This window comes from Cnephaeus nilssonii, assembly GCF_951640355.1.
Source record: "Cnephaeus nilssonii genome assembly, chromosome: 9".
In the NCBI taxonomy this organism is placed as follows: domain Eukaryota; kingdom Metazoa; phylum Chordata; class Mammalia; order Chiroptera; family Vespertilionidae; genus Cnephaeus; species Cnephaeus nilssonii.
Window position 1 is genome coordinate 57,071,793 of NC_137080.1, and position 27,596 is coordinate 57,099,388.

At 43.3% G+C, this 27,596-nt stretch overlaps 1 protein-coding gene across 4 annotated transcripts in view; it reads left to right on the forward strand.

The window, feature by feature from the left end:
* The first annotated feature begins 2,161 nt into the window (after positions 1–2,161).
* IBTK (inhibitor of Bruton tyrosine kinase) overlaps positions 2,162–27,596 on the forward strand; it is an 86,911-nt gene continuing 61,476 nt past the window's right edge. For all 4 annotated transcript variants that reach the window (XM_079780540.1, XM_079780541.1, XM_079780538.1 and 1 more), the window contains exons 1-8: positions 2,162–2,352; positions 15,685–16,362; positions 19,634–19,730; positions 21,035–21,159; positions 23,426–23,536; positions 24,662–24,832; positions 26,803–26,920; positions 27,015–27,195. In XM_079780540.1, coding sequence (XP_079636666.1) covers positions 16,042–16,362; positions 19,634–19,730; positions 21,035–21,159; positions 23,426–23,536; positions 24,662–24,832; positions 26,803–26,920; positions 27,015–27,195 — 1,124 coding nt within the window. In that variant the 5' untranslated portion in view covers positions 2,162–2,352; positions 15,685–16,041. The remainder of the gene's footprint in view (positions 2,353–15,684; positions 16,363–19,633; positions 19,731–21,034; positions 21,160–23,425; positions 23,537–24,661; positions 24,833–26,802; positions 26,921–27,014; positions 27,196–27,596) is intronic.

Sequence of the window (27,596 nt, forward strand, 5' to 3'; positions counted from 1 at the left end):
AATGTGGTAGGCACTCTACTAAGTGCTGTACATCTCTACCCATATAATCACATTTTCACAACTCTAAAATTCATTATTGCCCCTATTCTACAAATGAAGAAACTAAGGCTTCTGAAAAGCTAATTAGGGGGGTGGAGGTATTGAGCAAAAAAGAAAAAAAAGAGAGAGAGAACTTATGTACATGGACAACAGTGTGGTGATTATGCGGGGGGGGGGGGGGGGGAGGGAGGTGGAAGAGGGCATAGAGGGGACAAAATAAAATAAATTTAAAGAAAGCTAATTAACTCACCAGGATCCAAATAAGACACAGATAAAAGGTTGGAAGTTACATTTATTTACATTATTAGCTTTCCTTGACATTATTGGCTTCTTTGTTCATGAATATAAAAGTCATTATACAGGGTGTGGCAAAAGTAGGTTTACAGTTGTTAGTTATTTGTGGGGAACTGGCTGTAAGCTGACACGGTCCTTGCACCTGTAGGGGCTAGCAAGGCTGGCACCCTACCCGCACAGATTTCCCAGGCCTGTTTGGATGGCAACTAATCAGTATAACGAGAGCAGCCCCTGCCTACAAAGCTTTCCCAGGGTTTGTTTATATGACTGCTATCAGTAGGATAAGAGCTACTTTCATGGCTTACCAAGAAATATGTATCCAACTAGTGAGATTTATTGTAACAAGAAACCTGTCCTTCAACTTATCCCTCCAGTAGTGATTTTGGAGAAACAAAGAATGTTTTCCTTGTGAGTGATTCCCTGCTTAGTGTCTTATGTAAAAAAAGCACTGTATTACTAATAAAAGTTGCCAGAGCTTCTCGAGAGCTGTGGACCTCCCGAATCCCGCTGTCCTGTCTTTCTTTCTCTTCTCAAATCCCACCTCCCTACCTCAGCCCGGTTCAATCGTCAGGCTGGACCTGACAGTTATTAAACTGTTAATAACAGTTTATTATTATATTATTATTAATTAATCATTGTATTAATTAATTTATTGTTATTTTCCATACAAACAACTGTAAACCTACTTTTGCCACACCCTGTATTTATAGTTTATTTTCAAAATCACTCAACTTTTACATTACACACTGGTTTTTGTTACATGTTAAAGTAGGAAGTAGGGCACCTAGAATAAGGGGTAAAGAGTGAGAATATTGAATTGGAAAGGGCAACAGGAGAGCTAGTTATTCTCCCTAATCAGCCATATGGCTTTGGGCTTCCACAAGGAAGGCTCCCAAAAAAGAAAAAGGAAAAAAAAAAAAAAAAGGTAAAGCTGAACAGGTTACCCTTAAGACATCTAGTTCAACTCCTTCGTCTTATAGATGAGACTACAGGGTTTGCATAGTTGACAGCGTGGCAGAGCTGTAGGCCAACCAGCTCCCAGTGTTGTTTGCTCTGAGTCACACCGTCCACCCCCTGAACAAACATTTACTGAGTGCCTACTGTATGGGGCATTCCGCAGCGTTCCCATTCGGTCTCCCAGTATTGATTATTGGCTACTCTTGGCTATCTTCTTTCCTCCCTAATTTTTTTTCTTCACTTTTAAACGCTCCATTGGGTGCAGTTAAAGGGAGTGCGAGCCTAGCGTCAGGCACTGAGGGGCGTGACCCGGTTGGCAGCTGGTCCGGAGGGCAGTGACCAAGGGAGTGACTCCCCGGTAATCTAGGTGCATGAGCAAGCCGCGGAGGGGCGAGGCTGCGTCTCTTCGGGACAACGCCTATGGCTTTCCATGACCCCCCTCGTAGGGCAATGGGAGGAACCACTTCTGTGCAAGATCCCTGGCCTTTGGCTTGGGCTGTGGTGGCCGGCTGCCCCCGGCATTCAGCCAGCTCTCCGGAGCTGTCTCTCCGCCGGGTTTATCCCCAATTCCGAGTCTCCAGCGGTCGGGAGAGCAACGTTTCCACTTGGGGCGACAGCAGACCCCGAGAGGGCATTTCCACCCCCGCTGTCGGCCCTGCGTCCCGGCCACTGCCTTTCCCCGCCCCCGGCCCGCGCCCGCCGCCCCAAGGCCCGCAGGTCACGCTCCCTTCGGGCTCCAGGGACAGGCCACGGCTGAGGTGCTGCCACGCGAGGCCTTCTGGGCAGACGGCAGCCAATCCCCGGGAGGCATCCACGAGCCCCAGCCAATCAACGCCCGTCTTATTCCTGGGTACAACCCGCCCCGGCCTTTTCTCCTGGCCCCCTCCCCGGTGCCGGTAGTCGCGGCTGTAGGTCCAGCCGCCTCTGCAGCTCCCCTGGTCTGGGGCCCGGTTGCCCCCTGGCGCCCTTGGCTTCCTCCCGTCGCCTTCACTGAGGATGTGTCCCTGCGCGGCTGTGTGCGCACCCCGCGGAGACGGCCGGCGCACTTTCGTCTAGCGACTGGTGAGGGAGGGCTCGGCCGGGCCGCGCGCAGCGGGCCGAGACGGCTGCGTCCCTCCAGCCGCGGGGGCGCGGGGGCGTGGGGGCGTGTGTGGGGGCGGTGTGTCGGCGTTCACTCTCCGGAGGGTGCGGGCGGGCCGCGGGGAGGGGGCCCGGCGGCGCCCAGGCTGCCGGGCTTCGTGCGAGACCTTGCGGGACGGGCGGAGAGCCGGGCTCCCGGAGCCGCCTTCCCGCCGCTGCCCTCGGCTGTGGATGGTGCATCTGGGTGGCGCGCTGCCTTGGAGACCTGCCGGACACGCCCTCTCACGCTGCTGCTCTGCGAGTTTCAGATAGTTGGGCTGGGTCCCTTCCCTGGGAGCCTGGAGCCTTGAATTTGAGGCCGTTCCTCCAGGCGTTTTCCCCTTCCCGGGGTTGCACAGTTTTGAGTCCGCTCCGCGGATGCTAATTCGGGGATTCCGTGCGAGCTGGCGGTGCGAAAAGGGAGCGGTTCCTTGGGCGGAGATGGACCCAGAGGACTTTTGCTCTTGTTTCATGTTGTCAGGCCCTAAAGTAAGTTTTTTAGACGGTGGGAACCCAACTCTGTGACTACAAGTAAGGGTAATTTTTTTTTTTCAACAGCAATATTCTACTTCTCATCGAAGGTTTCCCAACTGCATTTTAAGAGAGTAAGAATAGGTAGAATCTAGAGTCCCCTTTTCTCCTGTGTGATTTTATTTTTCTGTGTGATTTTTATTTGAGCTACTTAAACTTCCACACCAATTTCCTCACCATGAAATGGAGCTAATATATTCAAGGGCAATACTGCGGCTGAAAAGAGGGTTACATTAGTTAATTGATGTAAAGCACTGTGCTTGGACCCATGAACGTTTAAGAGATGGTAGATATTATGTTTGTGAGCCATGGGCAAGTTGGCAGCCCTGCAAAGATTTGGTTGAAAAGCATTCCAAGCAGAAAGAACTCTAATATCGTTAGGCCATTTTCTGACCTGTATGTCAATATGTCCCCATTTCCCCCCTCTTTTTAAACATTTGTTAGGTGCTTACATATGAATGAATGGTCTCATTTATTTTTCAGAAGGAGGTAGTTGTTATCCTGTTTTTACAAGTGAGAGAATCGATACTTAGGAAATGGTGTGTTTCCCAGGGTCATTTAGCTGGTTAGTGCTGCACCTGGTTACAGGCTCAGGTGTTCTGAATTCAGAGTCGGAACTTTATGTGCTACATGGTCACCAGGCCTAATTGGAATCCTCTTCCTGAAGTCACAAAGCTATTCTTAGTACATGTAATACAGGCATACCTTGTTTTATTGCCCTTCACAGTAGTGCACTTCACCGCTGTGTTTTTTACACATTGAAGGCAAGGCCCTCCACTAACAAAAAGATGACACCTCGCTTTGTTGCGGTGGGCTGGGAGTGAACCCGCAATGTCTCTGAGGTCTGCCTGTGCAGATATTGGTTCATTTTGGTTGGATATGTCAGAGAATAGAGCATGATCAGATTTGTGTTTTAGAAAGATAACCGAACTCTTAACCAAGCATAAGCAGAATTGGGAGCCATTGTGAGGACTCAGCCACCACTGGCTGTAGTGGACCAGTCTTCACGGTTGAACAATTGCCTGTAGCTATTAGCACTTCATATGCATCACATATAAAACACATTTTCAATTTTAATTTTTATTCTTCTGTTTAAATTTTTTTTGTTTTTCTGATTACCAAAGAATTTACACAGTCAAGAATTTCTGTAATTAAGCCAGAAACCTGGGAGTTGTCACCACATCTTGTCAATTCAGGATCCTAAATTTGTCTCTGAATTGCTCATTTTCTTTATTCCTAAAAAAGGCAGATAAGGCTGTCTATACTCTAGTCCTTTCTTGTGTATATATTAGGCCTCACTCATTTCTGTCTTCTGAATTGCTTGGAATTTTCAGAATGGACCAGGATAATCCTAGTGCTTTTATATTTACTGGTCCCTCTGCCTCAAATGCCTACCCACCCTGAATTTATCAGGCATACGTACTCATCTTTTTTAAAAAATATTTTTTTACTGATTTCAGAGAGGGAGAGAGAGGTAGAAACATTAGTGAATCATTGAGCGGCTGCCTCCTGCGGGCTCCACACTGTGGACTTAGCCTGCAACCTTGGCTTGTGCCCTGACTGGGAATCAAACTGTGACATCCTCATTCATAGGTCTGTGCTCAATCACTGAGCCATGCCTGCCAGGCAAATGTGCTCATTTTAAGTCTCAGCTTAAACATCTCCTGTAGGAAATCTTCCCTAGATCCCTTTTGTCCACTCCCCATTCCTATGAGTCGTTTGTTTTATCTTCACCATAATAGGTTTATAATCATGATATTTTAATTACCTGCTTAAATAAAATCAGACTTCTCTACCAAACTGCTATCCTTTAGTGATTGAGACTGGTTAATCCAAAATGACCAGAGACCAGACCACCACAGCCCCTCATGAGACGGCCCCGCCCACAAGCAAGCATTTAGGGGCAATCAGGCAGGCAGGCAGAGTGGTTAGGGGTGATCAGGTAGGCAGACGAGCTGTTAGGGGTAGCAGGCAAGTGGTTAGGGGCGATCAGGTAGACAGGCCAGTGGTTAGGGGAGATCAGGTAGGCAGATGGCCCCTTGCTGGGCTGGCTTCACCCCCAAGCAAGCAGTAAGGGGCGATCAGGTAGGCAGACGGCCCCTTGCTGGGCTGGCCTGTCCTCCAGCAAAGAAAGAAGGAGGCCCAGGCCAGCCAAGCCATCGCACCCCAGTCTGTCGCCTGCAGAGGGAGGCCACAGATTGCAATAGTGGCAGCAGCTGGGGTGGGGCCAGCTGCCTGCAGCCAGGGGAAGGAAAGCCCCGATAGGCCCTGATCTCAGGCCAGGCCTAGGAACCCTACCCGAGGGGTCCCGGATTGTGATAGGGTTCAGGCTGGGCTGAAGGACCCTCCCCCCCCCCCACAAGTGCACGAATTTTCATGCACCGGGCCTCTAGTAGATAATAAATCTTGTTCAATCAATGCAGTTGTTAAATGAGCTATACTTTCATTTAAGTATTGTCCTTGAACCTATATTTATCATCTTATCTAAAATATTTAAGTCCTATTTATTTTTGTATTCCCATTACCTTGTGCTCTACTGTGGATGCACTGGAGAAGCAGTGTAGTGTTGTAGAAATAGCTTGGACTTGACTCTTAAACAGATCTGTGTTTGAATTCTAACTCCTCTTCTACTGGTGGTACGATTTGCAATGTAAAATACTCAGTATGTATTAGATGCTTAATATTTATTTCCTTTTCTTTTTCTTCAATAAGCATTTGTGTGAATGCATAAGTAAGATTTACTAGGCATCCTATATAATAAAAAACTAATATGCAAATCGACTGAATGGCGGAATGACCTGTCACTATGATGCGCACTGACCACAGGGGGCAGATGCTCAATTCAGGAGCTTCCCCCTGGTGGTCAGTGTGCTCCCACAGGGGGAGCGCCGCTCAGCCAGAAGCCCTGAGCTGGGCTCACAGTAGTGCTAAGGATATCTGGCTGCTGGCTTAGGCAGGAGCGGGCCTAAGCCACCAGTTGGACATCCCCCGAGGGCTTCCAGACTGCGAGAGGGCACAAGCCAGGCTGAGGGATCCCCCCTGAGTGCACGAATTTCATGTACCGGGCCTCTAGTTGGAAATATGGACCTGGAATTTAGAAGAGACAAGTGGGCAGGAAACCGATTTGGGAATTATGAGCGTGTACGTTTAAGTCTAACATGAGAGATTGAAATTATTCAGGGAGAATACCAAGTAGAGAGGAAAGAAGACTGAAGATGAAATATTGAGAGAAGCCCAGCATTTAAAGGTTAGGGGAAGGGATGATAATGCCTTTGGAAGAAGTGATAGGAGAGAGATCCTATGCTTTCAGCATCCCTTTCTAGATTCCTTAGGAGAATGTGGTGTTGATGACTCAAAAATAGGGAAGTCAAGTAAGATAATAATTGAAAGTACCCAGAAGTATTTGGCAATTTGGAGGTCATTGGTTTCATGATTTCATTGGAGAAGTATGCGTGGAGACCAGGTTGTGGAGGCACTGAAGCTCAAACATGGACTTTGGTATTAAAATGTGTTACCTTTTTGTTGCTGAAGAAATCTATCTGTATAATAGAGGAATATGCAAATTAGCCAGGACACTGTAACATCACGACTGAACAGCAGGGACCTGAGGCTGCATGGCGCCTGGCCAGGGTGAGGGACCTCAGGCCGTGCCCCCCACCTGGCGGGGCTTGACAGGGGACCTCAGGCTGCGCCCCTTGCCCGGCGGGGCTTGATGGGGACCTCAGGCCACACCCCCTGCCCGGCGGGGCTTGACGGCGGACCTAAGACTGCCCCAACCCCCCCTCCCCCCCCGCCTGGCGCCAGGTTGGGGACCTGAGGCTGTGCTCCTCACCCAGAGGGGCTTGACGGGGGTGGGGCTGGCTGGGTCTGGGTCTGACCCAATGGGGTGGGGCTGGCCGGGTCTGGGTGTCCTGTGTTTTTGAAGTGTGTGCAGGTGGTGGGCAGGGTCCTGCGGAGCACCCCAGACTCTGACAGGAGGGAGATTTTCATATACATTTTACTAATTTTCTTTCATCTCTGACACTTATAGGAAAAGGCAAATAGCAATATTAAAATATTTCCTCTAATTAATTCCCTTTTAATGTGCACAAATTTTGTGCACCGGGCCACTAGTAATAGTAATAAAAGTTGCTGTTTCTTGAATGTGTATTTGGTGCCAGGCACCATGCTAAGCAGTTTTATCATTACAGTAACTCTGAGGTTGGTGGTATTGTCTCCATTTCCAGATGAAGAAATGAGGGCTTGTAGAGATTATGTAATTCTTAGTTACATAATTGGTAACAGCTGGCATTACTATATTTGAATCCAAATATGTAGCACTCTAATAAATACTAACTCTTAGTCACTTATATGTTAATGTTCATAGTATTCTCTATGTGCTTCTCTCTCTCTCTCTCTCTCTCTCTATATATATATATATATATACTAATAATAGAGGAATATGCAAATTGTCCAGGACACCATCACAGTAACAGTAATGACTGAGCAGCAGGCTGCGTGGAGCGACCAGGCTGGCACAGGGGGACAGTTGGGGGTCACCAGGCCAGCTGGGGGGGGGCATTAAGGGGCGACCAGGCTGGTGGGGGGGCAGTTAGGGGCAACCAGGCTGGCATAGGGGGGCAGTTGGGGGTGAACAGGCTGGCGGGGGGCACAGTTGGGGGTAACCAGGCCGGCAAGGGGGGCAGTAAGTGGTGACCAGGCCGGCAGGGGGGGGCAGTTAGGGGCGATCAGGCTGGCTGGCAGAGGTGATTAGGGGTGATCAGGCAGGTAGGCAGGTGAGCAGTTAGGAGCCAGTGGTCCCAGATTGTGAGAGGGATCTCGGATTGGAGAGGGTGCAGGCTGGGCTGAGGGGACCACCCTCTGTGCACAAATTTCATGCACCGGGCCTCTAGTATATATATGCTAACCATCAGTCGGACATCTTTAGTGCTGCCATGGAGACGGTAGCCACTGTGCTTGCCAGCTGTGAGCCCGGCTCTGGCTGAGCGGCTGGGAGCACACTGACCACCAGGGGGCAGCTCTTGCATTGAGTGTCTGCCCCTAGTGGTCAGTGCGTGACATAGCGACCGGTCATTCTGCCAATCAGTCGATTTGCATATTAGCCTTTTATTATATAGGACTAGAGGCCCAGTGCACGAAATTTGTGCACAGGGGGCAGGGTGTGTGTCCCTCAGCCCAGCCTGCATCCTCTCCAATCTGGGACCCCTTGAGGGATGTCCGAATGCCTGTTTAGGCCCGATCCAGGTAGGAACGGGCCTAAACGGGCAGTCGGACATCCTTCTCACAATCCAGGACTGCTGGCTCCCAACTGCTCGCCTGACTGCTTTCCTAATTGCCCCTAACCGCTTCTGCCTGCCAGCCTGATCACCCCCTAACCACTCCCCTGCCAGCCTGATTGATGCCTAACTGCTCCCCTGCCAGCCTGTTTGCTCCTAACTGCCCTCCCCTGCAGGCCTGGTCACCCCTAACTGCCCTCCCCTGCAGGCCTGGTATCCCCCAACTGCTCTCCCCTGCAGGCCTGGGTACCCCCACAACTGCCCTTCCCTGCAGGCCCGGTCGCCCCCAACTTCCCTCCTCTGCTGGCCTGGTCACCCCTAACTGCCCTCCCCTGCAGGCTTGATCTCCCCCAACTGCCCTCCCTTGCAGGCCTGGTCCCTTCCAACTGCCCTCCCCTGCTGGCCTGATCGCCCCCAACTGCCCTCCCTTGCAGGCCTGTTCCCTCCCAACTGCCCTCCCCTGCTGGCCATCTTGTGGTGGCCATCTTGTGTCCACATGGGGGCAGCCATCTTTGACCACATGGGGGCAGCCATCTTGTGTGTTGGAGTGATGGTCAATTTGCATATTACTCTTTTATTAGATAGGATAGAGGCCTGGTGCACAGGTGGGGGCCAGCTGGTTTGCCCTGAAGGGTGTCCCGGATCAGGGTGGGGGTTCCCTTGGGACGTGGGGCGGCCTGGGGTGAGGGGACTGTGGTGGTTTGCGGGCCAGCCATGCCCCCCGGCGACCCAAGCAGAGGCCCTGGTATCTGGGATTTATTTATCTTCTATAATTGAAACTTTGTAGCCTTGAGTGGAGTCCAGGGTGTGTGGAAAGCTTGGCTTCCTCCAGTGCCGGGGAAACCCAAGCCTCCTGCTCACTCCGTGGCTGCAGGCATCTTGGTTGGGTTAATTTGCATACTCACTCCTGATTGGCCGGTGGGTGGGCTTGTGTGTAGCGGAGGTACGGTCAATTTGCATATTATTATTTTATTAGATAGGATTATTATATAGGATACTTTAGTATGGTATTTTTATATTTAACATTTTTAAATTTTCCCTTTAAAGGTTTAAATTATATATAGTAATAAATTAGGGAATTATTTTCTGCTGTATCTTAAATTCTTTCATATAGGGTTTGAGTGATTCACCAATAAGTAGTTCATTTCAGGTATTATGAAGACACTGAAAACATGATGGCAAAATTTTATTAGAGCCTCAGCAGATTGAGATTAATGGAATTTGAATTTTGCCATATACTATGTGTTCCAGTTTTAACATTTTTATTTTTTTAAAATGTATTTTTATTGATTTCATAGAGGGAGAGAGAGACAGAAACATCAATGATGAGAGAGTCATTGATGTGCTGCCTCTGCACACCCCACACGGGGAATCTAGCTTACAACCTGGGCATGTGCCCTGACCTTGGGAATCGACCTGTGACCTCCTGGTTCATAGGTTGATGTTCAACCAATAAGCCACACCGGCTGGGCCAGTTTTTTTTTAACATTTTTAAACTACTTGAGGCTTTGGCTCCTTTTCCTTTATTTCAGCTAACTCCCAAACACTTTATTTCTGGTTCAAATCAGTACTTTAAGGGTGAATGATTTTTATAAGGACTGCCAAATTATAAAACTTACAGACTTAAAATGGAAACGGAGCTAGAAAGATGAGGAATCATCTAGTTCTACGCTATCATTTCCAAATGGGGAATCGAATAGTTAAAAACTAGTTAGATTTAGGGCTTCTGACTTTTAGTGTACTTTGAAATAGGAGTAGACAATGCTGATTTGGGATTTTTCATATCTGTCTGGCACATGGAAGTTTCCCCTGTACATATAGTAAACTCATTGATGTTCCTCCAAATAGTTGTTTAGTAATTTTTACTCTATCATTTGAAGTATTATAAAAACAAAATGAAAAAAGTATTTTGAAGAATATAAGTATAATAGTTGATATCTTGGACAAGGGACTTAGCATAAAATTTTTACTATAAAGCCTATGAAAATCTAGCAGTATGAAGGAATTGACTAGTCATTTAAAATCCAGAGGACAAAAATACTGAAAGAAGATAAATAATTAGAAGATAATAAATAAAAAGATCATAAATGCTTAATATAGTCTACTGTAGATATATAAAATTTCTAATGTATTGGTAGTTAGTTTTCTAATAGGAAGTTAAGAAACTGAAGTGTAGGTTATCAAATAGTTGACAAGTGATATTTCATTTCTCCAGATCTCAATAGAACAAAGCAGATAGGGTAGCATACTGGAAAAAAGGAAGCTTAGAGGCTCATATATAATGGTTGAGTTTTCTGTGCATTTTATGATCTCTCCAATCAATATATTAGCATTTATTTATATTTTTTTAGACATTTATTTTTGAATAGGTATACATGCATATGGTAAAGCATTAAAACGGGGTTTATAGTAAAGAGTAAGTCAGCCTTCCATTCCCATCTCCAACCTTTGGTGCCCTTATTTAGAGCCACTATTAACCATTTTCTTGTGTATTCTTCTGGACATTGTTAATAAACCTGTACATACATATACATTTTTCTCACAAATAGTATTATAATTGAATCTAATTTAAAAAATATATTTTTAAAATATATTTTTATTAATTTTAGGGAGGAAGGGAGAAGGAGAGAGTGACAGAAACATATATGATGAGAGAGAATCATCAATTGGCTGCCTCCTGCATGCTCCCTACTGGGGTTCCAGCCTGCAACCCGGGCAGTGCCCTGACTGGAAATTGAACTGTGACGTCCTGGTTCATAGGTTCGTGCTCAACAACTGAGCGACACCTGCTGGGCAAATGCATCTCATTTTAAAATACATTTTACAATATATCTTGTAAATTATTTCATATCAGAAATTATATAGCTGTTTTATTCTTTTTGATACATGAATAATATTCTGTTGCATGGATATAACATATTTCCTTTAACTATTTAGGTTTTTTCCATGCTTTACTATTCTAAATAATGATGCAATCAGTGTTCTTGTTCTTAGGCCATTTCATACATGAATGAATATATATATATATATATATGTATATATAAATATGTATATATATGTATATTATAGCAGCAGTAGCCAACCAGTGGTTCGCGGACCACTGGTGGTCCGTGCAACCACTGTACTAGAGGCCTGGTGCACGAATTTGTGCATGGGGGAGGTGGTTGTGGGGGAGGGACTGTGGGAGGTTGGCCGGATGGGGGAGGGACTGTGGGAGGTTGGCTGATGTGGGGGAGAGACCGTGGGAGGTTGGCTGGCAGGCCCCTATCGGATAATTGGGTCCGGCCACCAGGGGGAAGGACTGTGGAAGTTTGGCCGGCTTCGGGAGGTTGGCTGTGGGAGCTCACTGACCAGCAGGGGACAGCCCCTGCGTTGAACGTCTGCCTCCTGGTGGTCAGTGCACATCATAGTGACTGGTCGTTCTGGTTGTTCAGTCATAACGGTCACTTAGGCTTTTATATATATATGTATATGTATTTTAATTTATCTTTATTGTTGAAAGTATTACAGATGTCCCCCTTATCTCCCCCATTGACCCCTTCTAGCCCACACCCGTCTTCCTCATGTGGAGATATATATATATATATATATTTTTAAATATTTTTAATAGATTTTTTTTTACAGAGAGGAAGGTAGAGTGATAGAGAGTTAGAAACATCGATGAGAGAGAAACATCAATCAGCTGCCTCCTGCACACTCCCCACTGGGGATGTGCCCGCAACCAAGGCACATGTCCCTGACCAGAATCGAACCTGGGACCCTTCAGTCCGCAGGCTGACGCTCTATCCACCGAGCCAAACTGATTAGATCTGGATATATTTTTGCAGGATACATTCCTAGGAGTAAAATTGTTTGGGTCAGAAGGAATGTGTATTTTACACTTTGATAAATATTAGTAAGTTGCTCTCCATATGGGGTGGTACTAATTTATACTCCAACCATGGTGTAGAGTTCCTATTTTCCCACAATTTTATCACTACACTAGTGGCTCGGTGCACGAAATTCGAGCACATTAAAAGGGAATTAATTAAAGGAAATGTTTTAATATTGCTATTTGCCCTTTCTCTATAATAGAAGTGTCAGAGATGAAAGAAAATTAATAAAATTTATATGAAAATCTCCCTCATGTCAAAGTTTGGGGTGCGCCTCGGGACCCAAAGTCAAGTCCTTGCCCACCTGCGTGCGCCTCGAAATCATGCGAGACCCAGACCTGGCCGACCCCACCCGCGTCAAGCTCCGCAGGGTGGGGAGTGCAGCCTCAGGTTGTCCTGCCTGGCGCCATGCAGGGGACGCAGCCTCAGGTCCCCCGGCCTCGGCGTGAGGGCGCAACGATCATCTGCATATTAGCTCTTTATTATATAGGATAGTAATATCAACCTTTTAAAACTTTGCTGTTCTGATAGGTAAAAAAAATGGTAGCTCATAGTTTTAATTTGCATTTCTTTTGTGTGAGGTAAGCCTCTTTTCTGTTGTTGTTAATCCTCACTTGAGGATATTTTTTTCTTGGTTTTAAGAGAGAGTGAAAGGGAGAGAGGGAGGGAGGGAGGGAGGGAGAGATAGATAGATAGATAGATAGATAGATAGATAAACATTGATGTGAAAGAGACATATCAGTTGGTTGCCTCCCATACCAGGGCTGGGGATTGAACCTGCAACCCAAGTACACGTCCTTGACCAGGAATCAAACACTAGACCAGTGATGGGCAACCTTTTGAGCTTGGTGTGCCAAACTTCGCCAAAAAACTGAGCATAACTCGGGTAGTGTGTCACTTTGAGGAAAAAACATTATTTCGCAAATGTTTCATCCTCAGGAGCAGCCCTAGACCCTTCATTACATGGGCTGATGCTCTAATCACTGAACAACACTGGATTTTCTTTTTAAAAATCCATTTAAGTTTTCTCTTTTTAGAGAAATGTGGTCATGTTTTTTGACTTTTATTTTGTTGGTCTCCTAATGATTTGTAGAGACTATAAAGGAAGATTTTCCTCCTTGTTTTGTCTTTAAAATGTTTTTCCTGTAGGTTTTAAACTGGTTGCATTTATTAATTTTTTGTTTATAACTGTTATTTTTTTCATCACTATTTATCCCCCTTATACCCTCTTCCACCTTCACCCATCCTCCCCCCCCTTGAAATCACCACACTGTTGTCCATGTCCACAAGTTCTTTCTCTTTTTTTTCCTTTTTTGCTTAATTCTTGCACCCCCCTCCCAAATACCCTCCCCCCATCACAGCTGTCTGCCTGCTCTCTATCTATGAGTCTGTCTCTATTTTACTTGTTAGTTCAGTTCATTAAATTCCAAATATGAGTGAAATCATATGGTACTTGTTTTTTTCTGACAGGCTTATTTCACTTAGCATAATGTTCTCTAGGTCCATCCATGCTGTCATAAAGGGTAAAATTTTCTTCCCTTTACAGCGGAGTAGTATTCCCATTGTATAAATGTACCATAGCTGTTTTAGCCACTCATCTACTAATGAACACTTGGGCTGCTTCCAAATCTTGGCTATTATACTAGTAAACTAGAGGCCCGGTGCACAAAATTCGTGCACGGGGGGGGGGGGGGGCAGCGGGGAGTGTGTCCCTCAGCTTGGCCTGCACCCTCTCCAATCTGGGACCCCTCATGGGATAACCAGCAGTTGGACATCCCTCTCACAATTCAGAACTGCTGGCTTCTAACTGCTCACCTGCCTGCCTGATTGCCCCTAACTGCTTCTGCCTACCAGCCTGATTGTCCCTAACTGCTCCCCTGCTGGCTTGATTGCCCCTAACTACCTCTGCCTCGGCCCACACCTGGTACCCAGGATTCCCTCCTCCAGCCAGCCACAGGCACCCAGGATCCGGGCTTCTCTCCCTCTGGACAGCCATAGGCACCCAGGCTGGCTGCAGCCTTAGGGGATGGTGGACAGGGGGCTTCGCCTGTGCTGCAGCTGCAAGTGCTGGCGCCCAGGACTGCAGGGTGGGCGGCTTCTTTGTCTCCCAGGCCACAGCCAGCCACAGGTGCTGGTGCCCGGGACTGCAGGGTGGGCGGATTCTCCATCTACCATGCTGTAGCCAGCTGCAGGTGCTGGCACCTGGACCACAGGGTGAGCGGCTTCTCTGTCTCCCAGGCCACAGCCAGCCACAGTTACTGGTGCCCAGGTCCGCAGGGTGGGTGGCTTCTCTGTCTCCCAGGCCGCAGCCAGCCGCAGTTACTGATGCCCAGGACCGCAGGGTGGGCGGCTTCTCTGTCTCCCAGGCCACAGCCAGCCACAGGTACTGGTGCCCAGGACCGCAGGGTGGGCGGCTTCTCCGTCTCCCGGGCTGCAGCCAGCCACAGGTACTGGTGCCCAGGACCGCAGGGTGGGCGGCTTCTCCATCTCCCGGGCTGCAGCCAGCCTCAGGTACTGGTGCCCGGTTTCTCCGTCTCCCCAGGACATGGGGCGGGCGGACCTGAGGCTTCTGAGGCTGGCTGCAGCCTGGGATCATGGGACAGGCAGCTTCTTCGTCTCCCGGCCGCACCCAGCCTCAGGTGCAGGGCCCGGTTTCTCCGCCTTCCCAGGACGTGGGGCAGGTGGATGTGAGGCAGGCGGACCTAAGGCTTCTGAGGCTGGCTGAGGCCTGGGATCATGGGGCAGGTGGCTTCTTGGTCTCCGTGGCTGCAGCCAGCCTCAGGTGCTGGGGCCCAGTTTCTCCGTCTCCCCAGGACGTTGGGCAGGCGGACCTGAGGCTTCTGAGGCTGGCTGCAGCCTGGGATCATGGGACGGGCAGCTTCTTGGTCTCTGTGGCTGCCGCCAGCCTCAGGCGCTGGAGCCCAGTTTCTCCGTCTCCCCAGGACGTTGGGCAGGCGGACCTGAGGCGACTTCTTGGTCTCTGTGGCTGCAGCCAGCCTCAGGCGCTGGTGCCTGACTTCTCTGACTCCCAGAGACCTGGAGAGGCTGGGGGGCGGGGCTGCCGCCATGTTTTCAGTTTAATTGCATACTCACTCAGATTGAATGGTGGGCGTGGCTGGGGCGTGGCTGGTGGGCGTGGCTTGTGAGTGTAGCGGAGTGATGATTTGCATACTACTCTATTATTAGATAGATAATGCTGCAATGAACATAGGGGTGCATATATTCTTTTGAATTAGTGTTTGGGGTTTCTTCAGATAAATTCCTAGGCATGGAATTGTTGGGTCATAAGGCAGTTCCATTTGAATTGTTTGAGGTAACTCCATACTGCTTTCCACAGTGGCTACACCAGTCTGCATTCCTACCAACAGTGTACCAGGGTTCTCTTTTCTCCACATCCTCACCAACACTTGTTTTTTGTTGATTTATTGATGATAGCGATTTTGACAGGTTTGAAGTGATAATCTCATTATGGTTTAATGTGCATTTCTCTGATGATTAAAGGCACTTAAATATGAAGGGAGATGTATTGTGAAATACTTGAGGAGAGTGAGAGATTTTGTATTTTCACTTTCTCTTCCTTCTCCCTTCTCTTACAGGTCACCCTTGCAATTATGGATATTTAAAAGAATCAGACAGTGTGGAGGGGGAGTCCCCCTCCTCACTCCCCCTTGGTGCTTGACTCCAGGAATAATATATAAACTGTGGAAACTGACTTTTTAAAAAAACGAACTTGTATTTAATATAAATTTTATAGTGCTATTTATAATTTTTTTGATTAAGTGCCAAAACCAATTGTACAAAGATTTATAGTTTTATACTATTGCCATTAGGGTTTAAATTATAATCCTAAGCAGGCCATTTATAAATTTTTTCTGAGTAGCACCTTTGTGCCCTGTTTTTCATTTTAAAAAAATAGTTTTATCTAAAGAAATAGCAGTATAAAAACAATTAGGATGAATTCTTCCATCCCTGACTGCACATTGAAGTGTCGATCCCTGAAGCATGCTTTGGATGTCCTTTCTGTGGTAACCAAAGGGAGTGAAAACCAGATTAAGGCCTTTCTCTCCAGTCATTGTTATAATGCTGCAACTATCAAGGATGACTTTGGCAGAAATGCCCTCCACCTTGTTTCCTCCTGTGGGAAGAAAGGAGTATTAGAATGGCTTATTGAGAAAGGAGTGGATCCATTGGTGAAAGACAAGGAGTCAGGATGGACAGCGTTGCACAGAAGCATCTTTTATGGACATATTGACTGTGTTTGGTCTCTGTTGAAGGTAAGTGTAATTTGTTTATTTAAAACTATTATGTTTTTCTTGAAAGAAGGAGAGTAGAATACATCCCTATTTTATTCCATTAGCAATATAGTTTCAAGATATTCTTTTTAATCCTGACTTTTTTGGTAATATATGGGCAGCGGTAGCCAGATAGCCATATTAAAGTAATTCAACTTAGCTCATAAGCAGTTTGGAAATATTAATGAATCAGGCACTTCTGCTGAACCACTTCATGTCATCTTGGCCTTATCTCTTATTCCAGCCACAGCCGTGGTGACCACTGTGCACAGGCTTCTAGTAGCTTTGTGTAGGTATATTCTGCATTTCTTTTCTGGCATGTATTGCATGCCTCTGATTTTATGCCTCAGGGCTTTTCAAATGCATGACCAGTTAAAAGTATGGGAGAGTTAAAGTCCCTATAAGAGCCTCTCTCCATTAATGAAGAAAGGGAACCGGGGAACCAGTGGTAAATACTTCCTTCTTCCCTTAGTTCCTTGATAGGACAATTATTCTGTAGTATATTTTATAAGGTCCTGGTAGGATCATGCACTAGCCTCCTTAACAGTGGCCTATTCAGTAACTCATCCTTGTATTGTTTTTTGATCTTCTTTCCTTGATTTACTCTCCTGGTCTCTCAGTACTGCTTTCTAGGATGTCTTCCCAAGAAAATTACCTGTGTGCCAGTCTATCTTATGCTTTGTTTTGGGGAAGACAGTAAAAACAAACAAAAACAGTTTTCTATACTTGCAGATAGACATTTCCAGTAGTGTTACTAGTGGAATAGGTGTGTCTAAAGTCCATTTGCTCCTTGTAGGGCATTGGCATGAAATGCTCAGGCTTATAAACCTGGTATATACTTAGATGCTTTTTAATATGCTAATGGATTTATCTACTGTTTTGGGGCTCTTTAAAGAGTTGTTTTTTTAGTCCTCACCAGAAGGTGTGTTTTTATTGATTTTAGAAAGAGGGGCTGGTGAGAGAAAGAGAGAGAAACATCAATGTGAGAAAGAAACATTGAACGGTTGCCTCCTTTATGTGTCCTGACCACGAGTCGAACCTGCTACCTTTTGGTGCAGGAGATGAAGCTCCAACCAACTGAGCCACGCTGGCAAGGGCAAGAGTTGATTTTTGAAGAAATGGGATAGAGTATACACTGGTCGTCCTGCTACTTTTAGAATTTAAGATAAGCACGTTAAAGTTTCAGAGCCCACCATTTCTAGGGAGCTCTAAAGCCAAAAAAAAGTCCCTAGTCTTTTATGTAGGTTGGGCTACTTAGGGTAACACAGTATATGTAGTCTTACAAGTGTTCAGTTGGTATAAGTAAAGTTTAGAACAAATTGACAAAACTTTCAAAATAAACTCTCCAGGGATCTAAGTTTCTGGGATCCCATTTGTCATTCATAGCTTGGAACACTCTGCCCTAGAATATACCTGCCAACCTTAGGTCTTCCCATATGGATTTATTGTGTCTAATTTTTTTGAAAGCAGTAAGCAACATAAAGTTTTAAATTTATTATGATCTTAGATTACTTCTGATTTTTGTTTTACTTATTTTCTCACTAATAAGTGTTTTTTGTTCATTGACAATGCTTGTGAAATCAGGTACTATAACCATCCGGAACATAATAAAGTTAGAATTGGTTTTAGTTTATTAGAATCCATTGTTATGAGGTAATAGGGGACTTCTTTTTCCTGAGTAACCCAAAACCAAGCGTGCCAACATGTCACAGTTAGAGTTTAAAAACTTCCTGGTTCATCTCAGCCTATAACTATCCAGACAAACTCTGTGTGTGGACAGGCAGTGATGACTCGCTAAACTACCAGAAAATATTAGAAGTTATTCTTTAAATTTTTTTAAATATATATTTTTATTGATCAGAGAGAAAGGGAGAGGGAGATGGAAACAATGATGAGGAAAAAGCATTGATCTGTTGTCTCCTTCACGCCCCCTACTGGGGATCAAGCCCACAACCTGTGTATGTGCCCTGACTGGGAATCGAACTGTGACCTCCTAGTTAATAGGTTGACTCTCAACCACTGAGTCACACAGGCTGGGCAGAATTTATTCTTGAAAAGGAGTACATTTTATATTTTATTTATTTATTTAAAACATATTTTTATTGATTTCAGAGAAGAAGGGAGAGGGAGATAAAAATAAATATCAATAAGAGAGAGTAATTGATTGGCTGCCTTCTGCACGCCCCTGCTGGGGATTGACCCTGAAAACCCGCACTTATGCCCTGACAAGGAATCAAACCTTGACTTCCTGGTTCATAGGTCAACACTCAACCTGAGCCACACCAGCTGGGCATACATTTTATATTTAAGAAACTGTAATGATGAAGTAACAGTAATATGATTTGAACCAAGCTCTCTATCACTCCTTACCCTCATTATGATTTCAAAGACAGAAAGTGTGGTGATAGGAATAGGGTGTTCTATTTCATGTTTGAATTTTAATTGTAGAGATATAAAACTATACAGATTACTTTAAATTCATCCTTAAACACACAACACGAAACCAAAATTAAACAATGCTACTAAAAATTTAAGGAAAAACATGAAAACACATCACAAAAATAGAAATACAAGAATATAATAGTCTCATTGTCAATAATAGATACAATAGAATTCAAGGCAAAAAGATATGGAACATAGTTGGTCACATTATGTTTATGTACAGAAAATCCTATAAATATTTTTCTGCCGTTGCCTTGATATCTTTTCTTTTTAATTCTCACCTGAGGATATTTTTCCCATTGATTTTTAGAGAGAGTAGAAGGGAGGGGAGAGACAGAGAGAAACATCTATGTGAGAGAGACATACTGATTGGTTGCCTCCCACTTGCACCCCAATTGGGCCAGAGATGAGCCTGCAACTGAGGTATGTGCCCTTGACCTGCATTCAATCTGGGACCCTTCAGTCCATGGGCTAACACTCTAACCAGGAAGCCACACCAGCCAGGGCTCATTTTGATTTGAAATGTTTCTTATTTCTATATTTTTTGGTCTTTTCTTAATCTACCAAGAATTGGGTATTTGATTTCTCTGTGTGAGAAAAATATGTGTTTGGTCATAGGAGATCATTGTTATTCAATGTTTATTTTTTAAATGTTTTTATGAGCTTAATCTGTATTTTTGATAAATAAGAATAAAATTAATGATTGTAGGTAAATGGTTAAAAATACATGCATACAAATATGTGTATGTGTATATATATACACACACACACACATATTTTTTTCTTCTCTTTTTCTTTTTTTTTTTTTTAGCATGGTGTTAGTCTGTATACCCAAGATAAAGAAGGCTTGTCAGCTTTGGATCTTGTAATGAAGGACAGACCAAATCATGTGGTATTCAAAAATACTGGTAAGAAAATTCCACACATATATATTCCATTAAGGTGCAGCTTAGAAAATTTTAATGACATTTTATTCTTGTTAAATATCTGAGGAAATTTGTGTTTATATCTCTGCAAAGAGCTTTTACTTTGGTAAATGTGGGTTGATAATTTTGGTTTTCCAGAACACTTCTATTTTACATTTTTCAATTTTAATCTATTTTATGTCTATACAAGTAAAAACAGCCTACAAGAGGGAAGGCATTTAGAATTTTAGCTACTGTAAAGTCATTAGTGTGCATCTAGAAAATAGCATCAACATTTAAGGTAGAGGGAAAAAGGAAATGATTCTTCCACCTGTACATTCTTCTAATTCTACTTATCCCTCCAATTTGCCCTTTGAGCTCTGGAAGTGGAAATTGGCTGAAAAAGAGAAGAGATTTAAATGGGACACTGTAATTTTCATTTAACTAGTGATCAAGCTAAGAAAGGACTCATTCTTCATTTTATTTCTACCTTGGATACTATATTACAAAGGAATTATATGAGCCTTCCAAAATAAAAATGAAGGTTCATATCATAAACTTAGCTGTGATTAAGTTTTATCCCAGTTTAATGGGTACCTTAATCAATAGTTTTATTTACATCAATAAGGAGCAAGCTATTGAAAGTTAATATTTCTAGCCTGGCTGGGCATGGCTCAGTGGCTGAGGATCAACCTATGAACCAGGAGGTCATGATTTGATGAGGGCACAGGTCCTGGTTGCAAGCTAGATCCCTATTTTGGGGGGGCGGTGTAGGAGGCATCTGATCAATGATTCTCTTTTACTGATGTTTCTCTCCCTCCCTCACCCTTCCCCTCTGAAATTAATAAAAATATATATTTTTAAAAATTAATACTTCTGTAGGAACAGTAATTAATATCACATTTGCTTTACTTAGGACCTTTATATATATGTGTGTTAATAACATTTTATGTTCAAGTATTATTTTCATGGAGACTAAGTGGTTATGGCAGGTGCTATTTTACTCATTTGGCAGTTAAACTTTAAGCTTTAGTTAAACTTTAGAAACAAAGAACAAATAATAGATTGCTTACATTGAGGCAGGCCTGTGCTGATTTGGATTTTCTGATTTCTGTTCTTAGAATTATGTAATATATTAGTAGAGTCATAATTTAAAAGAATGCTGGAAACATCTTTCTAAATATGGTGGTTAAATTTCTGTAGAGAGTCATGTGAGAGGTAAAATGATTAGTGGAATATATCTATAATTGAACTACACTAATATTTGTTTTAAAATAGAAAAGTATAAAAATTAATTTTCATTTTAGATCCTACAGATGTCTACACTTGGGGAGATAATACAAATTTCACCCTGGGTCACGGAAGCCAAAATAGCAAACATCATCCAGAGTTGGTGGATCTGTTCTCCAGGAGTGGGGTTTATATTAAACAGGTATTTTGAAGTACAGTCTAAGTACTTTTAGAATTAAAAAGAACTTTGTATTTGATAGCTCATCTTTTCATTTAGCGTATGTTAACTTTGTTGAAGGTATGATAATATATTTGAATGAAGGAATCAATCAACAAATTTACTAATTTATTTTAGATTTTGTTAGCCTTAATCATATCTATTCTGTGTAAAATAGTGTAAAACTGTGAGCTAGTTTTCAAGCACTGTTAGAAATTCGAAGGCACTATACAGATATCAATTTAATTTTAAAAAGGTAGAGCTTCTGTTGATTTTGTAGCTTTTGTTTCTGTGTAACATCCTAATATATAAAAACCCTGGGTCATAACAGCCAAGGCTCGACCAACCGGAAGTAAGTCCTGTAGTCAACGCTGGGTTGCGGCAACCCAGCACTGACTGCTTCCGCTGCAGGCGCGGTGCCCCAGCACACTGCTGAGGGGACTGCGAATCAGGGCCAGAGAGAGGCCTGAAGAGAGAAACAGGGACTGATCCGTTGTCTCTGTGGCAGCTTTTGATCAGCACTTGCTTCTCTCTTTCTCTCCCAGTCTGGCCAGCAGCCACGCCTCCATTTCTCTCCAGGCCTCCACTGGGGCTGCTGATCAGCCCTGCCTTTCTGATCAGGCCCTGTTGATAGGCCCAGAGACATTGACGCTGACTGGCATAGGAACCGACCAATCAGAACCAAATGTGGGTGCTGTGGGGAGCCAATGGCTGCCTAGGAGGCAGAGCTTTTGACACTGACTGGCATTGAAACCGACCAATCAGAACCAAATTGGCCAGCAGATGAGGGCAGTTGGGGGGGGAGATCAGGCCTGCAGGGGAGGGCAGTTGGGGGTGAGATCAGGCTGGCAGGGGAGGGCAGTTGGAGGCGAGATCAGGCCAGCAGGGGAGGGCTTTTGTAGGTGAGATCAGGCCAGCAGGGGTGGGCAGTTAGGGGCAACCAGGCCGGGAGGGGAGGGCAGTTGAGGGCAAGATCAGGCCAGCAGGGGAGAGTAGTTGAGGGCAACCAGGCTGGGAGGGAGGGCAGTTGGGGGCGAGATCAGATCGGCAAGGGAGGGCAGTTGGGGGCAACCAGGCCGGCAGGGGAGGGCAGTTAGGGGCGATCAGGCAGGCAGGCAGAGGCAGTTAGGGGCGATCAGGCAGGCAGGCAAGTGAGCAGTTAGGAGCCAGCGGTCCCAGATGGGATAGGGCCTAAACCGGTAGTCGGACATCCCCCAAGGGGTCCCCAATTGGAGAGGGTGCAGGCTGGGCTGAGGGAACCCCCCTCTGTGCATGAATTTCGTGCACCAGGCCTCTAGTAAAATTAGAATTTTTCAAGTTGTTTCTCAAGTGAATTCATTGTTGAAGCTCAGTATTACTAGTTTTAGGTAAGTGAACCTGAGTTCTTAAATATAAGTAACTATAAAATTAATTGATATAAGTGTAGAGATTTTATCTTGGATCTTTTATCATTATGCTGGATGTTATCTTCCACTTCTATGGATTTTACTACTGTTAACATATTCATCTTTCTCTTACCACTTTGTGTGTGTGTTTCTACCTCTCACTCTCCCTTCCTCTCTCTAAAATCAATTAAAAAATATAAATGCAAATAATTTTTAAAAATAAGAAAAAAGGATTATTAAATGGTATTAACATAAAATAAATATGCTGCACGTTAGATGCATTTGGAAATATAACAGTGTGGCCTGGGGGTTAGGTATGTAAGTACATGCGTGTTGATATGTAAGTGTGCTATTAAAAATATATTAGACAAAATTAGAGAAATAAAACGGACATACTGTCTATCCCACATTTCCCATGTATAGCTGATGTTTTTAAAATACCTTTACCTTAAAACATTTCCATAATTAAATAACATATATCACTATTTGATGATCTTTATGCTTCATATTGCACTCTGCTCAGTTCTTGCTGTTTGGGAAACAACTGGCTACTACTTTTTGTAGTTGAAGACTTAAGATTTGCATTTTCCTTTGTTTAGTCTCTTCTATGGGTAACCTGTGCTAATTCCTTCTTCTTTATTTTTTTTATATGTCTGTTTTTAAACATAGTTTTAAAATAAAATGTATATATTTGTAATTTTTATTATGGAAAACTTGAAGCATGTACAAAGTAGAGAGAATAGTATGAATACCAATGTACCCATCATCCAGCTTAAACAGTTAGCAATAATCTATTATTAATTTAAAATAAAATTAAGAATGTTTTATTTGGAGAATTTTAATAATATTTTCTTGTTTTCCTACAGGTAGTGCTTTGTAAATTTCATTCAGTGTTTCTGTCTCAGAAAGGGCAGGTATATACCTGTGGTCATGGTCCTGGAGGACGTTTAGGCCATGGAGATGAACAGACATGCTTGGTAATTGATATATTTAGGTAACTTTAGTAAAATTTTGATAAACTGGAAGCTTACATTAACCAAAAAAAATGTTTAGCCAAATATAAGGAGAAAATAATGTACCAATTACTAATAGATTTTTAAAAAATATATTTTTATTGATTTCAGAGAGGGAGAGAGATAGAAATATCAATGATGAGAGAGAATCATTGGTCAGCTGCCTCCTGCACGTTCCCCATTGGGAATTGAGCCTGCAATCCGGGCATGTGCCCTGAACAGGAATTGAACCTGTTTCATAGGTTGTTGCTCAATCACTGAGCCATATCGGCCAGGCCCCTATTGGTAATAGATTTTTAACAATCAATGATTTTTCTAGTATATCATGTTCAAATTAGATACGATGCAAAATTGTGAAGCATCAAGGAAAAATTTTCTTTTTATAGCAAATATTGGGAAGGGACTACTGGTATATTTACCGTCGATTAAAGGGTACTTTAAAAAGGAGAGAGAGCCCTAGCCAGTTTGGCTCAGTGGATAGAGCGACGGCCTGAGGACTGAAAGGCCCCAGGTTCGATTCTGGTCAAGGGCACATGCCTGGGTTTCAGATTTGATCCCCGGGGGCGGGGGGGGGGGGGGGGGGAGGGCATGCAGGAGGCAGCTGATCAATGATTCTCTCTTATCATTAATTTTTCTCTCCCTTCCTCTCTTAAGTCAATAAAAATTAATAAAATGCTATTATAATTTTGTGTTTAGGTGAAAAAAATGAACTACTGAGAAGTTTTTAGCTAGTAAATGTCTCATTGAAGGGATGCATTGTTTCCTGTATTTGTTATTTATTTTTTCAATATACCAATGAGTTCTTTGGCTGAAGAGCTCCCTTTATCTATACCAAACAAATTTGTACTTGGTGTATACTAAGGGTTCAAAAATTATTTGTTGCATTAAATTATTAAAGTGTCTTACTAGGCGTTTTGTGTTTTACTAATAAACCAGAATTTTGTTAAACTCATCTCTTCCTTGCTGAATTGTAGAATTTATCATGATAGAGCAATGTATCAGTCATATCATTTTAGACATAGTATTATCAGATTCTATTTGTATATCTATATAAATGGTTATTAAACTAAAGTTAATTTTATTTTGCAGGTCCCTAGGCTTGTGGAAGGGCTGAATGGTCATAATTGTTCCCAAGTGGCAGCTGCTGAGGATCATACTATTGTATTAACTGAAGATGGATGTATTTATACATTTGGTCGTAATACTTTTCATCAATTAGGAATTATTCCTCCACCTTCCATTTGTAATGTACCCAGACAGGTAAACTTCTCTTTTTTTAAACAATAAATGGCTATTTGCTATAAAACCTGTATGGACAAAAGGATGGAAGGTATTAACAGAGCAACTTATTTTATTTATATTCAGTGATATATATTTTTCACAGGAGAAATTAAACATGGTACAAATTAACATTTGTTTGGAGTACGAAAGAAAGCACTTGGGAAATTAGGCACTAAACTGCTTTAAACTTCTAAGTATTCATAAACCAAGGGGGACCCAGATTTTTTGGGTTTAAGGCCTTATAAAAAAACAAACAAACAAAAAACCCCAGCCCTGGCCTGTCTGCTCAGTGGTTAGAGCATCAGCCCACGCACTGAAAGTGTCCCTGGTTCCATTCCCAGTTGAGAGTACCTGGTCCCAGTCGGGTTTTGTGCAGGAGGCAGCCAATTGATGTGTCTCTTACATCGGTGTTCCTCAGTTTCTTCCTCTTTCTCTCTCCCTCTCTCACTCTCTTTCCCTCTTCCCCTCCCACTCTTTCTAAAAATCAATGGAAAAAATATCCTCAGGTAAGGATTAACAACAATAACAAAAAATAATAAATAATAAAAACACCAAGTGTATAAATACAAAATGGGCTATGCAAATGAGGCACCTAGAAATCTAAGCATATTGGCTTCATGATAAATCTACCTCTGCACAGAAATCACACCTGGCAAGCTGATGTGATGGAATATAGATAAAAACGCCACTGCTCTTAGTTCTACTTTCCCCCTCCAATTTGTACAACCACCACCAGAAAGTACTCTTCCCTCAACTCAGGGACCTAGTACACAGAAGTGGGACTGATGCTCTAAATTAATGTTACTGGAATCATCACCGTAATAAATGTGATTTCAACTCATAATATTATGTATTTCAAATGTTAAATCTCTTCACTGGATTTAATCCTCTGGATTTAAAGTTATTATTAGATACACATTTGTAATAAGCTTTTAAATCCAATGATTTCCCATTTGGGATGACTAATGAATCAATAAGAATTACCCCAAAATAATTGGAGGTAGTTTTCAATCTGTGGTACTTCTTCTTCTTCTTTTTTTTTTCTTCCAATCCTCACCCAAGTATATATTTAGAAAGAGTAATCGGAAGAGGGAGAGAGAGAGGAAGAGAGGCAGGCAGGCATTGAAGCAAGAGAAACATGGATCTGTTGCCTCCTATACACACCCCATCCAGGGATCAAACCCACAACCTAGTCCTCTGACCAGGAATTGAACATGTAACCCTTTGGTGCACGGAACAGCACTCCAAAGCAACTGAGCCACCCGTCCGGCACATCCAATGTGTGGTACTTTTTTTAAAAGATCGATTTCCTCCCACTGGAATTTGTGGGTATTTAATCATTTTGTAAGGCTTCTTTAGGAATGGTAGATACTTACTTCCATTTTTATTCCATTGTCAGAGCTCTAGGTTGATAGGACCATATCTGAGTATTCTCAAGTGGGGGCAGTTTTGCTCCCCAGGAGCTATTTGACCATGTCTAGAACATTTTCAGTTACAACTGGGGGCAGGAATGGGAGTGGTGCTGCTGGCATCTAGGGATGCCTTAAAGTCTATGGATGCTGCCAGATCTTCTACAATGCCTAAGACAGTCTCTGACAGCAAAGAACCATCTGGTCCAAAATGTTATTAGTGCCATGGATGAGAGACCCTGGATATGTCAAATTTAAAAGCACCATATTTTCTAGTAAGGATGAATATGCCTGTTTTGCATATTGCTTTTTATATATTAAAACTGCTGACATAAAGTAGCTGCATCAAAATGTCTTGCATTCTGAGAAGACTTGGGATCTTAGTGCTAACATCTATTAGTGACAACTGCCTTGAGCACTTGAGGGAGCACTGGTAGCAAATATGCCATATATTTGCTATCTGTTCTACTGGGTCTTTGCAAAATTGTACTAGTTAATAGATATATAGTAAGCTGCAGTCTTATTTGTCTTTTGTAATAGATGCAGGCAAAATATCTGAAAGGAAGGACAATCATTGGAGTAGCAGCAGGCAGGTTTCATACAGTGCTATGGACTAAAGAAGCTGTTTACACTATGGGACTAAATGGTGGACAACTGGGTAAGAAATCTTTGATTTTCAGACACTATCTGAAAAGTAAATTGGATTCTTAAAATTCTTATTTTGTGATTTGTATATTTGTGTAACTTTTTAGGTTATTTACTAGATCCCAATGGAGAGAAATGTGTAACTGCTCCTCGTCAAGTCTCTGCCCTTCATCATAAGGACATCACTCTGTCTTTGGTTGCTGCAAGTGATGGGGCCACAGTCTGTGTTACTACAAGGGGAGATATTTATTTACTTACAGACTATCAGTGCAAGAAGATGGCTTCCAAGTATGTGTATTTCTCTGAAAGAAACATAATTCTTGGTTTGTGATACAATCATCATTGGTTCATGTGTAGTCTTTTTTATATTGTGCACTTATTTATTTTAAAAAGACGTTAATATATATCATGGACCCAGTCCAAGTATTTTTACCTGACTGGTATATTTTTAATCTTTGTCTAGCCAGCCTATTATTATCTGAAAGCATGTTATAGTAGCATTCAGTAAACTAGTGGTTGGCCAATCAAAATGCCAGTTACAGTGGAAAATCGTAATATGAAGGTTTTAAGTATGGATGGCTCCACCAATTGGAGTTCCCTGTGTTTCCTGCATAAGTCATAATGTGTCATCTATGATTTCATTTTGAATTATTTAAGGAACAAGTGCTTAAAAACAATTGTGATGTAAG